The sequence below is a fragment of the Phragmites australis genome, chromosome 13 (genome assembly GCF_958298935.1).
Source record: "Phragmites australis chromosome 13, lpPhrAust1.1, whole genome shotgun sequence".
NCBI classification, from domain to species: Eukaryota; Viridiplantae; Streptophyta; class Magnoliopsida; order Poales; family Poaceae; genus Phragmites; species Phragmites australis.
This window is the reverse complement of record NC_084933.1, coordinates 5,860,248-5,875,647: the sequence shown is the minus strand read 5'-3', so window position 1 is coordinate 5,875,647 and position 15,400 is coordinate 5,860,248. Positions and strand designations below refer to the sequence as shown.

At 43.5% G+C, this 15,400-nt stretch overlaps 1 protein-coding gene across 1 annotated transcript; it reads left to right on the top strand.

Annotated features, from left to right (window-relative positions):
* The first annotated feature begins 226 nt into the window (after positions 1-226).
* On the top strand, positions 227-12,287 carry LOC133888906 (LEAF RUST 10 DISEASE-RESISTANCE LOCUS RECEPTOR-LIKE PROTEIN KINASE-like 2.4). The gene is made up of 5 exons (XM_062329294.1): positions 227-945; positions 1,044-1,198; positions 9,843-9,884; positions 10,358-11,420; positions 12,074-12,287. Exons 1-5 carry the CDS (start codon positions 287-289, stop codon positions 12,108-12,110), a joined length of 1,956 nt encoding a protein of 651 aa, XP_062185278.1. The 5' UTR covers positions 227-286; the 3' UTR covers positions 12,111-12,287.
* Positions 12,288-15,400: the final 3,113 nt, after the last annotated feature.

Below are 15,400 nucleotides of genomic sequence, written 5' to 3'. Positions count from 1 at the left end.
GGAGAGAGAAGGGGGGCGAAAGAATTAGTGGAGAGGATTATATCGATATAAGGTTCATGAGGAGTTGTTTCTCATGCTGGGTAGCACTCCGAGCATGCCTCCCAGCGAGTCACCGATACACACTTGGAAAAAAGTCTTTACCTCTACCTAGTTGCCGGGGGCATTGTTGGTTTGTCCACTACAAATAAACAAAGAAACACCGCACTGCACTCCACGACTACGTTCACAAGCTTTTGTGGTCAGTCAGTGTAAGTGCAACCGCGAGGCCACCGGTCACCCTTACGCCATGGGCGGCATGGTCTTGAAGTCCCTCCTCCTCGCGCTCGTCGCCCTTGCCATCCATCACGCTGCAGCCCCAGCGCTCGCGCAGACGGTGCAGGTGTGGTCGTCATGTTCGCCGGCCAACTACACCCCGGGGGGCGCCTATGACAAGAACCTCCGCGGCATGCTCAAGGATCTGGTCACCGTCGCGGTTTCCTACGGTGGTTACGGCAACGACACGGCTGGCGACGCTGCGGACCAGTCCTACGGGCTCGCCATCTGCTACGCCGATGCTCCGCCCGAGGTGTGTCGGCTGTGTCTCGGCATGGCGACCGGGAACGTGACGCTCGCGTGCCCGCGCGCTGTTGACGCCGCCATGATGTACAACAACTGCTTGCTCCGGTACGCGAACGCGAGCTTCCTCGCTCGCCCGGACATGGTGCAGAGGTTCTCGTTCTACAACAACCTGACGCGGGCCAGCGACGCCGACAGCTACGCCGCTGCGCTCGGGCGGCTCATGGACAGCCTCGCCCCTGCCGCCGCCGCGTCGCCCCAGTTCTTCGCATACGGCCGCACGAACATCACCGCTAACCAGAGCCTCTACGGGTTCACGCAGTGCGTGAAGGACCTGTCGCCGGACGACTGCCGCCGGTGCCTCCGGCCCCTCGCCGCGTCATTGCCCATGTAACAAACAGTATATATATCCTCATACGGCCGTACGTACTGTGCAATTATGCATTCGTTAGTTATCCATTGGCGTGATCCACCACTGCTGCATGCAGATGGACGAGAGGAGGGCGCGCCTACTCGCTGACCTGCTACACGCGGTTTGAGGTAGTGCCGTTCTACATGCCGCCCAACACACCGACCCTCGTCGTGGCGCCGACGCCACCGCCAGAGTCCTCGCCGGGTGCGGCAGCAGCAGCGGAGTCCCGAGGTTAGTTGGTCACAAGCTATCGTTGATTCGTTGTTGTTGGTGACCCACTGATGCAGTTGAGTCTCTGGTGAGAGTGACGCGGCCCAACAACCGCACGGATCGAATATTAAAGTTTTTATTTGTTGTCGAGAGAGACTAGGTAGGCAGGTTCTTGTGAAAGTTGTGGACGCATGCGGCCAGTGGCAGATACATACGATCCAAATAGGAGGCTCATCCACTTTCTTTCTACCCTTCTCTCTATCCATGCAATTAGTGAGCGCTTCGAAGGATTTTTATTTGCTAGGAAGTAGGGAGGCTGAAGAAAGGAAAACCTCATCGGTAAATAAAATTTATCGGAAGTCACTGGAAATTCGATTTTTTTGCAGATATCGGATTTACCGAAGTTTTGCCAAACAAATTTAAATAAAATTCAAAAAAAAATTAAATATTACCAAAAAGTGGTTTTTACTGTGGTCCAATCTTTTTGAGAATGTAGAGATGTTTCTGAGGGATGGCTTCAAATTCGAAATTTAGATTATAACTTTAGGATTTTAAGAAAAAAAGAAATCAAAAGAGGGGAGGGATTTGAACTAGGACCTCAAAGAAATCAATGTGTTAGATATTAATTTATGTAATATTCTACGACTTCAATATTATATATTTTAAAAATCAAATTAATCTGAAATCTTTTAACCAGTTTATTCTTTTATCGGTAAAACTAGCAAATTGGGTTTACCGCCGGTTTTCAGCTGGTGAAGTGAACCTTGGGCTGGAGCCCTAGATCTGCCCCTAGGCGCAAGGATGGTAGAGGATTGATACTGGAATAATCATTTTGGATGATATACTAGTGACTGAATATCAATTTATTAGAGCTAACCGGAAATTCTCGGATTTGTGAAATGATATTTTCCAAAAAAATTGAAAATTCCTACTTGCAACCTGCGCAAAAGCACTCATTTTTAAGTATGACTCTAAGTTGACCCAATTCCTGTTTGACCGGGTTTTTTACCCGTGAAACAAAAATTTCTGGTTTACCGTTGGGACCTAGCGGGTAAATGAAAACCATGTTCATCTCCATTGCCACCGAGTACCCGCGTGGCTGTAGATCGAATCCTAACTCTATCACTTCTCTTCTATTTCTTACTCTGTACCTAAAACTATGATTTTGGTATCTGCTGTCAATCCACATCTTTCCTCTCCCGTTAGCCTCGGACTTCATCATCAGTGTGGACCCGGCAATCAAGTAGCACGATGGGTCATGGGTGACCGAAAATAATCCTTTTAGATATGATCTCATGTATTTTATGGTCTGACACGCATCATAATTAACCATAGAAGGGTGGATGAATTTGTAGAAATCATGAGTGAGAAAGTCAAGAAAAGAAACAAAATGTCAAGAGTCTAGCCCTCAGATACATGAGAGCAGGACTCAGGTCTCGTAGCAGAGGAACAACGAGGTCATAGAAGAGGACTGATGACGATAGCATGCAGGTACTATGGCAAGGTGTGCTGACCGGTGAGACGTCACACAGCAGCACCCAAAACAGCATTGACACAAAAAAAACTCTGCATCGCCGGCGTTAGCAGTTGTCGCTTCAGTGTGGCTGCCTCCGCAGCATCCGCTCCACATCGTAGCCCAGCCTTGAGGAGCCCCATCCTCAGCTAGAGGCAAGAACCTAAATCAAATACGCCCGCTTGAGTATAGACAGTTTGATCCATGGCACAACGAACTGCACCACTCGCCACCGCAATAAATTTCAGCTCATAATCGTCTGGCATAGTTACGATATTATTTGAAATTATGTAAGTTTCAGTTAAACTTTCAGAGATCCGAATACCCTGATCCGGACAAACATTATATAACACTACTACAAAATGCTACATCGGTGCCGCCATATCACAGACGAAAAACAAAAGCCAACTGTGGCAACAATACCACGGTCAGCTACCAAGAACACCCATCCGCAGATAGGTACGGCATATTGCCGACGGCTTGTGTTCGCAACTGGAATGGACAACAAGGGCCATCTGTCTTATTATGTAATCATATACGTCTTTAGAGTCCAGTGGTCTGAAAATACTAAAGGCCTGGAACTCACCTACGGCTCTAATTAAGAATCATCTGTGAAAATGAAGAGTCTTTGGAAGGTGAGGCGACGCTGCTTCGTGCATTTTATTCATGCGGGAAGACGTTAGGATTTTTTCTCAACACTCCACGCGCTCATGCTCTCCCTCCGCTCTCTATGCCCTAGCTGCCATAGCTCACCGCATCTCTAGCTAGTTCATGCTCGAATCCCCAATATCACTGCCCCTCTCACTCACTACTATAGAACTAATCATAGGTAGCGGCTCATCACTGACGGTTATACTAAAACTGGCAGTAAAAATGTATCACCACCAGTTCTTAACCTCTCACGCCCGAACGATGATGAAGCAGCTAAGAACCGGCACTGAAGTCCGGACCCGAATATTTTGTTCAATCCACTTTGGGTCGCGTACATCCAGCTCATCAGCTCTCATCCTTCTGCTCTTATCCGCTCATCCACTAGAGCTATGCTGTCTGCTCTCCACCTCCTCTCTCATCCACTCATCCTTCTGCTCTTATCCGCTCATCCACTAGAGCTATGCTGTCTGCTCTCCACCTGCTCTCTCATCCTCCACCTGCTCTCTCCATCCGCTCTCATCTAGCTCTTTCATCCTCCACCTGATCTCTCCATCTGACTGCAGCAGATCCTCCCGGTAGCAGCAGCAGGTGCTCTCGGTAGCAGCGATCCTCCTGGCAGCAGCAGCAGATCCTCCCGGTAGCAGCAATTGGTGTGCGGCTCCACCGCCGCCACCAGCGATGACAAGAAGTGCAAGGCACAGCACCGTGTTTGATTTGTTTGATTTGATTTGATTGTGAGATGAGTAACCTTGTATTCGATTTGATTGTGGGATGAGTTGATTTATTCGATTTGATTGCGAGATGAGTTCGTATAGATGAGATAGTTGATCTGTTCTTATATAGATGAGATAGTTGATCTGTTCTTATATGGATTTGATTATGTGTTCGTATGGATTTGTGTTTTCATATGGATGAGATAAGTCGATTTGTGCTTGTGTTCGTATGTTGAGCGAGGTTGAAGGAGGAGCGACAGAGCAAAGGAGAGAGGACAGCAGGTGCTCATCGAGGATGGACGACGCATGGCCAAGCTGCGGAGCTACGAAGCTGGTGGGGGTCGTGTGACGTGACGGCGGAGCACGCTGGCATACCAACAGCTGAGCTGGCTTGTTTTTTTTTTTGGCTTGCGATCCACCTATCCCTACTGGTTCATGGCTCAAATCGGCAGTGATAGTGAGTTTCTGTGCCGATTATGGAACCAGCACTAATACTAGCCAAGTATCAGTGCCGAGTAAAGAGTGCCGGTTGAAAAACTGACACTAAAGCCATTTTTCATCCGACACTCTTATACCTTTTTGTAGTAGTGCTTCGCCTAGTCTGTTCGAGTGGAGCTCACTGCTAGCGCCATCGCTGTCTGTGGATGAGGCTGTCGATTGGCCAGTGGCCTTCTATGGTGAGGAGGTGGAGGGAGATGGAGGCGAGTTCGTGATTGTGGAACCGCTGGTTTCCGATGAGGATGAGGGCTAGCTGTAGGTGCTCCCACTCAATGGTGACCCCAATGTGGAGCCGTTCGAGGGGGAGGCAGAGCCGGAGGAGGAGTCCATGTTGGATTTAGTCTCATATCAAAAATTGACGATGGAGAAGCATGACTTAAAAGGTGGAGGGTCCCTCACATATCAGGTTGGGCATGTGCGTATAGAAGACCCACTGAGACCTAGGTTAGGGGCGTCGACTTGTGGGTATAACGAGCTGGGCCAGATCATTGCACACCCTAACAAGTGGTATCACAGTCCAAGATTGGCAAATCTGGAACATCTCGAGGATCGCACGATTATAGGTGAGCCCAAAATGTCTCCAAGGTCACAAGGGATGTGCGTGATAGGGGAGATTGTTGAAATCCGATGTAGAATGTTGTATTTAGTCCCACATCAAAAATTGATGATGGAGGAGTATGACTTATAAGGTAGAGGATCCCTCACCCATCAGGCTAGTCTTTTAGGTTGAGTTAGCACATGACCTTGGTTGTGGCTCTATTTGGACTTATGCATATAACAGTCACATTGAGACATAGGTTGGAGGTGTTGGCTTGTGGGTATAGTGAGCTGGGCCAGACCTGGGCTAGGGGCTTTGGCTCTCATCAGCAAGGGGCTCTGGGAGTCGATTTCTCGGCGAAAAGCTAGGGAAAAAGCTTGGGATGATCTGAGGGGAGGTCTAGGGGCACATATATATAGGCAATCGACTCTCTCACCTCCAATTCAAGTCGGATTTGAAACAGGGCGATGGCGGTGGTCCAAACTCGATTTTGACGCTCCAAACTAGCTCAAGTTTCCATCTTTTGGGTAAAGCTCACTTAAGGCTCAAGAATTCTTTCTTCCTTTGATTCATAGCCCAGCTATATCTCTATCTCGTGGATTAAATTGAGATTTTGGGCGGCATGTGGTTGAACTCAAGTGTCCATGTCGGTTTTGGTTCGAGCGCTGGCAAAAATGGCTTGGTGTTTAGCTTCTAGACGCTTTGGTGATCTCATCTAGCAGTTGGGTGGTTGTTCTTTTCTTGGACATGGGGGCATCGACACACATGGTGGCTGGCAGCTTGGTGCTATGCTGCGTCGAGCTGAGTAGAGAGGGAGAGAAGAGATAGTGGGCCAGGCTGCCTTGAGCCAGATTAGAGAGCAGGGAGCAGAGGAGAGGTGATGGGCTTCAACCTTTTCATTCTAAAAGCTTTTCTATTTCAATTCTTTCTCTCTCATGTGCATACAAATGTATTTTTATACTTATACATCATATATACCACATATATATGCTCACATAAACAAGAAATCCAGCAAGCAATCAAATATATACACATATATACTCTTCAGATTATTTATCTTAGCAAATTATTTTATTTCCTTCGAAAAGTTTTATATTTTCTTAGTTTTAGGATTTTGGGCTGTTATAAAACCTACCCCCCTTAAAGGAATCTCGTCCTTGAGAATTGGGCTAATCTACAAACAGGCGAGGAAACTCTGCCTTTAGCTCTTCTTCTTTTCCTAGGTTGCCTCATCTTCGGAGTGGTGGCTCCACTGTACTTTGCACATACATATGACCTTTCTCCAAGTCACTTACTCTGCTATTTTCATAATCTTGACTGAGTATTCCGAATAAGTCAATTCCTCTTGTGGTTCTACTTCTTCTAGGGGTAAATGTTTCTCTGGTACTCGTAAACACTTCTTCAACTGCGATTTATGAAACACATTGTGACATCCTCTAGCTTGGGCGGCAGTTCCAACTGGTAGGCCACTTCTCCGCGTCTAGCACTCACTCTAAACGGTCCAATGTATCTGTGGGTGCCAACTTGCCTTTAACCTTAAAACGGCGAAGTCCTCTTAGAGGCGAGACATTGAGATACACATGATGAGGGTTAACTCTCGGTGATGGTTATCCGCATAACTCTTCTTCCTGGACCGAGCTGTCTTTAATTTTTCTCATATTGCCTTGACTTGATCTTCTGCTTCCTTTAGTATTTTCGGTCCAAACACTTGACCTTCTCTAGTCTCAATCCAATGCAGGGGTTCTACACTTCCTTCTATACAATACCTCGAATTGGGTCATCTGTAAACTTGACTGGTAACTGTTGTTATATGAAAATTCTACAATGGCAAGTTCTTGTCCCAACTGTTGCGATTTTGAAGAGCACAAGCTCGCAACATATCCTTAAGTATTTGGTTTATTCTTTCTGTATGTCCATCTATCTGTGGGTGATATACCAAGCTAAAATTCAACTTCGCGTCCAACGATTCATGAAGTTTTTGCCAAAACCTTGAGGTAAATTGAGTTCCTCGATTTGACACTATTCTCTTTAGAACTCCGTGTAAACACACAATCCTAGACATATATAGCTCTGCTAACTTATCTCCTTAATATGTTGTTTTAACTAGGATAAAATGAGCTACCTTGGTGAGACGATCCATAATGACCCATATTGAATCATAGCCTGATTAAGTACGAGGTAAACTGACTACGAAATCCATCCCAATTTCTTCCCACTTCTATTCTAGTTTCTTCAGAGGTTATAGCAATCCTGCTGGTTTCTGATGTTCTACTTTCACACGCTGACATACGTCACACACTGCCACATACTCAGCTATTTCTCGCTTCATACTAGGCCACCAATAGCGGTCCTTCAAATCCTGATACGTCTTGGTACTACCTGGGTGAATAGAATAAGCTAACTCATGGGCTTCTCTTAAGATTATCCTCTTAAGCTCATTCTAGTCTGGTACACAAATACGCTTGCCAAACATACAATGTATTTCTCATCTTCTAAGAACTTTGGGGCTTTGCCTACTTTAATATTCTCTTGAATCCATTTGATATTTTCATCTTCCGCCTGTCCATTCTAGAAGTCCTCATCCAAAGTAGGTTCCACTTCCATAGTCGGTTGAGCTTCTTGAAACATAGTCATAGTATTGTATACTTTATGACTTAACACATTTGCAACTATGTTTGCTTTTCCTGGGTGATAATGGATTCCTACATCATAATTCTTAATCAATTCTAGCCATCTTCCTGGGTGAATATATACTTCAAACTCTTATAATATGTGTATATTTCACATCTTTTCCCAAGAAGATAATGCCTTCATATCTTCAAAGCATGTACCACTACTACTAACTATTGGTCATGAGTTAGATAATTCTTCTCATGAATCCTCAACTGTCTCAAAGCATACACTACCACTTGTCCTTCTTGCATCAAAACACATCCAAGACCTTGTCGAGATGCATCACAGTATATATCGAAGTTCTTCTGGATATCTGGCAACACTAGCACTGGGGCTGTAGTTAACTTTTTCTTAAGCTCATTGAAACTTGCTTGACAAGTGCTAGTCCATTCATACGTCTTTTCCTTTTTTAGCAACTTTGTGAGTGGCTTAGCTATCTTCGAGAATCCTTCTATAAAACGTCGGTAATAGCCTGCTAGACCAAGGAAACTTCTCACTTTTGTAACGCTCGTAGATGATTTCCAATTCAATACATCTTTCACCTTGCTTAGATCTACTATAACTCCTCTCGCGGATAGAATATGTCCAAGAAATGGCACTTCTGTCAACTAAAATTCACACTTGCTAAGCTTAGCATACATTTGATGTTCCCTAAGTTTTCCCATAACCATTCTTAGATGTTCCTTGTGTTCTTATTCACCCTTAGAGTAAACCAGTATGTCATCAATAAACATTATGAAAAACTTATCTAAATACTCCATGAAAACCTTATTCATGAGATACATGAAGTAAGCCAGGGCATTAGTTAAACCGAATGACACAATCGTAAACTCATATTATCCATACCAAGTGATGAATGTTGTCTTGGGTATATCCAATTTCCGTATCTTTAGCTGATGATATCATGACCTTAAGTCTATCTTCGAAAACACTCGAGCTCCAGTAAGTTGGTCGAACAGATCTTCGATTCTGGGTAAGGGATCCTAAGAGCAATGAGTTTTGGAGACCTGCTCTCCTGTCCGTCGATGCATGCTGGCGTAGTGGGATGGAGTAGACTATGTATGACGGCACAATAGAGAGAAGTTGGCAAAACCCTAATTGCGTATATTCCTTTGGGGCGGCGACCAACAGACATATATACAGGGAGGATTGCGCAATTGAGGCGCGCCACGATTGAACTCTGTTACACGTCCTGATTGGACTCTTAATCGACACGATTTTCATATATTTATCTGTTTGTCCAGGCAGCAAAAAGAATAAAACTGCAAAACGAATCCGCATTTGCGCAAGCAACTGTATCCGATTTTGGCGGACTATTCACGCAGGTGTCGTGCGCTCACGCCCCGGCCACGGCCACGGCCCTGCGAGATGAGCGAGCACGTGCATGTTCTCCTAGTCCTCTCATCCACACATGCTAAGTGGATGAAGGAGAGAAACCCTTTTAAGTTAGTCTTACTGCACCTCCACTAGTAAGATGAGACTAAAAGATACACACCTACCTCTACATGGTTAGACCTGTGAGATTTATTTGAAATTACACAAATATAATGAGCCAAAAGCTATATATTCTAACACCACCACTACCATCACTAATAAAAAATAGAAATAATATTGAAATTTTCACAAAAAGCAAAACATCCGACCCACACGATACGGTGGACCATAATTACACAACCATTAGATGATACCAGTAATTCTAGTTATATTTAAGTGTCAGTGGTGTGGTAACCACGTTGGTAGGCTTTTCCTATTGATGCGGGTGGGACATTGGGTGGAAAATACCATATGAGAATGATCTCAAATCTCATACCTAATTATTATATTTTGAAGAGCTATTTGTAGTAGCGTCTTTTCAAGGTTATCAGTGTTTGCATAACATATCGTGACAGTTTTTCCTTATAGTATCATTTGACACACTTTGCAGAGAACACGATTGTATTAATTGGGTACTATTTGGCCCTTGTCATATATATTCAATAATGTTAGTTCGTATGTTATCTCAAAGCCATCATATTTCATTTTATTTGTAAGGTTCATAACTTTTTTATTCAATCTGGTGCTTGCACATTTTCTTTGCAGATGCTATACGTAGAACGGTTCACAAAAGGTTGGCACTGACAGGTATTTATTCATAATCTTCTAAAGACTTATTAACTTACTATACTACAAGATGTAATGTAATTTCTCTTGGAAAATATATTCAATGTGATGGAAGCAAAGACAAGACACTGAAAGATGAAAAAAAATATTATGGGACTAATAATGCAAAGGAAAATTGTTAGCGATTGCTAAGCCGACAAATATTATAGATAATATTTATTTTTCAATATGAAAAACAAGTCTTTTTTATTGACAAGACATGATAAAATCATAATTTTATTGAGACAATTGCTTTAATCTTGGAGGAGAAATATGTAAGCGATCTGCGGGTCAAATTCAAGTGATTTGTAATCCATAGTAATTGTTTGTTCAATGAAGACCACGAGAAAAGGAGACATGATTTTAATGTATTTTTGATGAAAGCTTCTGCATTTGATTAATTTCGAAATTATATAGGTACCTTTCTTACCGTTCAAACATTTTCTTTGTACTAGTATCAACTATTTCAGCCATTCTTTTGGTTATGGCGTGTGTCGTTCTTGCCATCAAGATCCGGAAGAGCAGAAAATTTCTATCAATCATTGGAATAAACTCCATTCCTAAGGAAAACATTGAGGAGCTACTAGAAAACTGTGGCTCATTGGCTCCAAAGAGATATAAGTATTCACAACTGAAGGAAATAACAAGATGTTTAAGTGAAAAGATTGGAGAAGGTGGGTATGGCACGGTATACAAAGGTACATTACCAAGTGGAATGTTTGTTGCAGTAAAGTTCCTCCACGACTTCACTAGCAATGGAGAAGAATTTATCAATGAGGTTATCAGCATTAGAAGGACATCTCATGTTAATATTGCTACCCTACATGGTTTTTGTTTGGAGGGATCCAGACGAGCTCTTATTTATGACTACATGCCTAATGGATCATTGGACAAATTCATTTATGCTGATGATTCGAAAGCAATTCTGGGATGGGACCAGCTCTACGAAATAGCAATAGGTATTGCAAGAGGCTTGGAGTATTTGCATCGTGGCTGTAATACACGCATTATACATTTTGACATCAAACCACATAATATCCTACTAACCGATGATTTTGTCCCGAAAATTGCTGATTTCGGTTTGGCCAAGTTATGCAATCCAAAAGAGAGTTACCTATCAATGGCTGGCATGCGTGGCACAATCGGGTTCATTGCACCTGAGGTTTTTGCAAGGAGATTTGGAGTAGTTTCGACTAAATCTGATGTCTACAGCTATGGAATGATGCTTCTTGAGATGGTTGGAGGAAGCAAAAATCTGAAAGCAAGCGTTGACAAGTCAAACGAGGTCTATTTTCCAGACTGGATTTATAGTCATTTGGCTGAAGTGGGAAACTTGCACACATTTGACCTGGGAGGTGAAACTGAGGAGAACGCAAGGAAAATGGCCTTGATTGGCCTATGTTGTATACAAGTGTCACCTATGTCTCGCCCAACAATGAGCAATGTTTTAGAAATGTTTGAGAAAAGTACTGACCAACTTGAGATACCACCGAAGCAATACTTTTATTCAGCTATAAAGTAAGTTCTCCTATCAGTGCCTTTCAGTGCTTTTTTAAGCATTGCATATTTACATTAATTTTATTATTTATTTTATAGAACTCATTTTCATTTTTATATAGTTAGCAGTAAGCTAGTACCTTTTATTCCGCTAACACCAGCTAGTCAAAAGAGAAGCAGCTTATCATATATTTGCATAGTGCTCACGTAAATATTGCGCCATTCAAAAATTTTGTTTCTGGACTTTGCCCATAGGGACTCCGCTCCTCCAAGTTTCAAAAGAGCCAGTTTGGTCTTCCAACTTACACAATTGGCTCAAATTGATCCATATGTTGATGTGGTATGACTGTAAATAGATGAATATGCTACAACGGATTAATTTGTATTGAGCCTTGTGTGCATATTTATATAGGGTACATGACTAAGAATCACAAGGCCATCATGGAGATAGAACAGAATCGTATCGGAGAGATCACATTCAATCCTAACAAATCATATCCCACCAGTACAATGACAAATAGAACATGATGTGGATGTTGACAGGGGTTTCTTCAAAATATTTTTAAAAACTACAGAGGATTTCACAAACAAGTGTTCTTTTAGTTTAGTATCATGAAAGTACTACTTTATTTTGTGGTCACATTTGCTTTGTATTAAGTGATAATAACACGCAGGGAGGATTCATCTGAGCAAGCTCCTCCAACGTCGTAAAACAGACGGAACCAAGAGTAACAGAGCAAACTCCTTCAAGCAAAGGTCTCAACTATGTTCAATCCAGAAGTGTGAACTCCATTGTGTTGATCCTCTTAGAATAATCATTCGAAAAAGGGAAAATTATTGTTGCTTAATGACACGCTGTTATGGAAATTGACACTACTTTGCATCTTCTGTACTTGGAGACATCGAGCTTCACTGGTCATTGCACATGTGGAACCCACATTTCCCAATTTAATTATTAGAACCGATGTACTTATCAAGAGCAGAACACATGGATATATAATATGATGGTTATGAAAATTATACAGTGCAAGAGTGAGAATTGGTGTCGACTCTTGACCAGAGGTGGCATTGGAAAGAATTTTTGCCAAATCGCCTTCCCCCAGTGCAGAAAATCGTAGCGGCGGCCATCAGGCCAGTCTCTCGTCTCTTTTGTTGGACGGTTCGCTTTGTTGCCTAGGAGGAGCTTTATTATTTTTATATTTCAAAAATAAAAAATTACAAAAGTAGACGCTTTTTTGAAAGAATTGTAAAAATAGACCACATCTTGAGAAATAGACAGACTATATACAATAGAAATTTATCTTTTTTGTTTTTTATTTACATATCATATTTTTATCTGAAATTTTTTTATAGCTAGATTATAGTATCCTCTATGATATACATTTTTTCAAGAAAATTTATAACTATTTTGATAGTGTTTTGAATTTTAAGAGAATTAGATCGTAGTATTTCTTTTTAACTTATTGTTCTTTGCAAGGGTGACATCTTTGTTTTGTAAAGACGCCACCAGTTGGAAGAGTGACATATTTTTGTTACCCTTCCAACGGACAATAATAGTTTATTTTTGTATTTCAAACAAATACTTAGTTTTGCAATTTTTTATTTTTGAAATATAAAAACAATAAATTTGCCTAGGAGTAGGACGTGTGGGCATAAGTTGGGCCAGATCTGCTGGCTTCACAGAGAGCACTGGATTCCACGCGAGCTGTGATATTTATTGACGCAGATACCCACTTCATAACGACGGTCTGCGGTCGTCTTCTCCATCTCTAGTTTCGATCTGCTCGGGTCAATCACCACTGGCTTGATCTTCTCCAGTAATGTCACTGTAAGCGAGGAAGGTTGCGCTATATTTGATTGATTGAACATAGAGTATATGAGTTGCATATATATAGATTACAGCTAGCATGTGAACACTTCGGCCATTGGAAGAGAAAGTGTCAGCATGCATGAAGCCGAGGCACCAGCCGATGCTCAAACAAGGTGTCGTGCATGTGGAGTTGGAACGTCACCAATCGTGCACAAGCCAGGAAGGAAATTATGTCTAACACCCCCTGTAGTCGAAACGTCACCAAGGTTGACATTCAGACTGGATCTAAATTCAGTGAAGACGGAAGTCGGTAGCCCCTTGGTGAAGATATCGACGTACTGTGATGTTGTTGGGATGTGCAGCACACGAACATCCCCCAAGGCCATGCACTCCTGTACGAAGTGAAGGTCAATCTCGACGTGTTTAGTGCACTGATGTTGCACCGGGTTCGTTTATAAATAGACATCACTCATATTATCGCAGTAAACCACAGTGGCACGACGAAGAGGGTGACTGAGCTCATGGAGTAGTTGACGAAGCCAGCAAGCCTCTGTGACGGTGTTGGCGATTGCCTTGTACTCAGCCTCAGCACTAGAGTGAGACACAATATTCTGACGCTTGGACGACCAGGAGACAAGATTATCATAGAGGAACACAGCGTAACCTGATGTGGACTTGCACGTATCAGGACATCATGCCCAATCAGCATCAGAATAAATCACGAGGTCTGCAATTGGGACTGGTAAGCTGGATACCATAATCAAGGGTGTCACGGAGATACCGAAGGATCTGTTTGACCGCTGTAAGATGAGGCTCCCGAGGGTCGTGCATGTGAAGGCATATCTGCTGGATGGCATAGGAGATATCTGCTCTTGTGAAGGATAGGTACTGCAAAGCTCAAGCAAGACTGTGGTACTTAGTAGCATCACTCACTGGGGAGCCAGTAAAGGTAGATACTTTTGAATGAGTGTCAACAAGCGTACTACAAGGTTTGTTGTCTGACATCCCGGCACGCTCCAGAATATCCAAAGTATACTATCGTTGAGAGAGGAATAGGTCACTCGAACTCCACTGGACAGAGATACCAAAAAATGATGAAGTGCGCTGAGATCTTTCATGGAAAATTCTTGCTAAAGGGTGGCAATGGTCCAGTGGAGAACAAACACATAAGATGCTTTCAGGATGATATCATCAACATAAAGAAGTAAGTAGATAGTGTCAGCACCACGGTGATAGATAAACAGCGATGTGTCTGACTTGGCCTCCACAAACCCGAGAGACAACAAATATGAGGCGAAGCAACTATACCAAGCACGTGGAACCTGTTTAAGCCCATAGAGTGACTTGTTCAGGCGACAAACAAAGTCAAGGTAGAAAGAATCCACAAACCCTGTCGGTTGGGTGCAATAAACTATCTCAGATATAGTGCCATGAAGAAATGCATTTTTGACATCCAGCTGATGAATAGGCCAGTCCGTCTCAGATATTGTGCTTACGGTCGCCGGTTTGACAATCGGACTGAAGGTCTCATCATAACCAATCCTAGGATGCGGAGTGAAACCACGAAGAACCCATCGAGCTTTGTATCGATCAAGAGTTCCATCAGCAGTAAACTTGTGCCGAAAAATCCATTTGCCAGTGACAACGTTTGCCTTGGGAGGTCACGGCACAAGATCCCATGTGTTATTGGTGAGCAAAGCAACATACTCAGCTTCCATGGCACACCGCTAGTTTGGATCGGCCACGACAGACCAATAGGTTTTTGGGATTGGCGACAGTGCATCAGCATGTAAGGTGAATCGATTGACTAGCTTTCGAAATCTGTGCTTGTCTCGAGTGACCATAGTGTGGGAGTTGCTCACTAGTGGGATTGGAACCGTACCGTCAAGGAGAGCACCCACAATTGGGACTGTGTGCACCACGGGAGCAGGTGTAGTCACCAGGGGTGATGCGGCCAGTCATGTAGAAGTAGCCTCCAGTGAGATACCTTGTGCAGGAGCAGCATCCAACCCAGCTGCTAGAGGGGACGATGAGGTACTGCATGCTGGCGTAGGGCTGAGTGCAGGAGCCAGCCCAATAGCCAAAGGCGCCGACAGGGCAACACTTGGGGGCGTGACGACCGGTACGATAGTCAGAGGCACAGGTGTCCCAGCGTGCGGGGGCGCGAGGCCTGGCATGGCTGATGGCACAG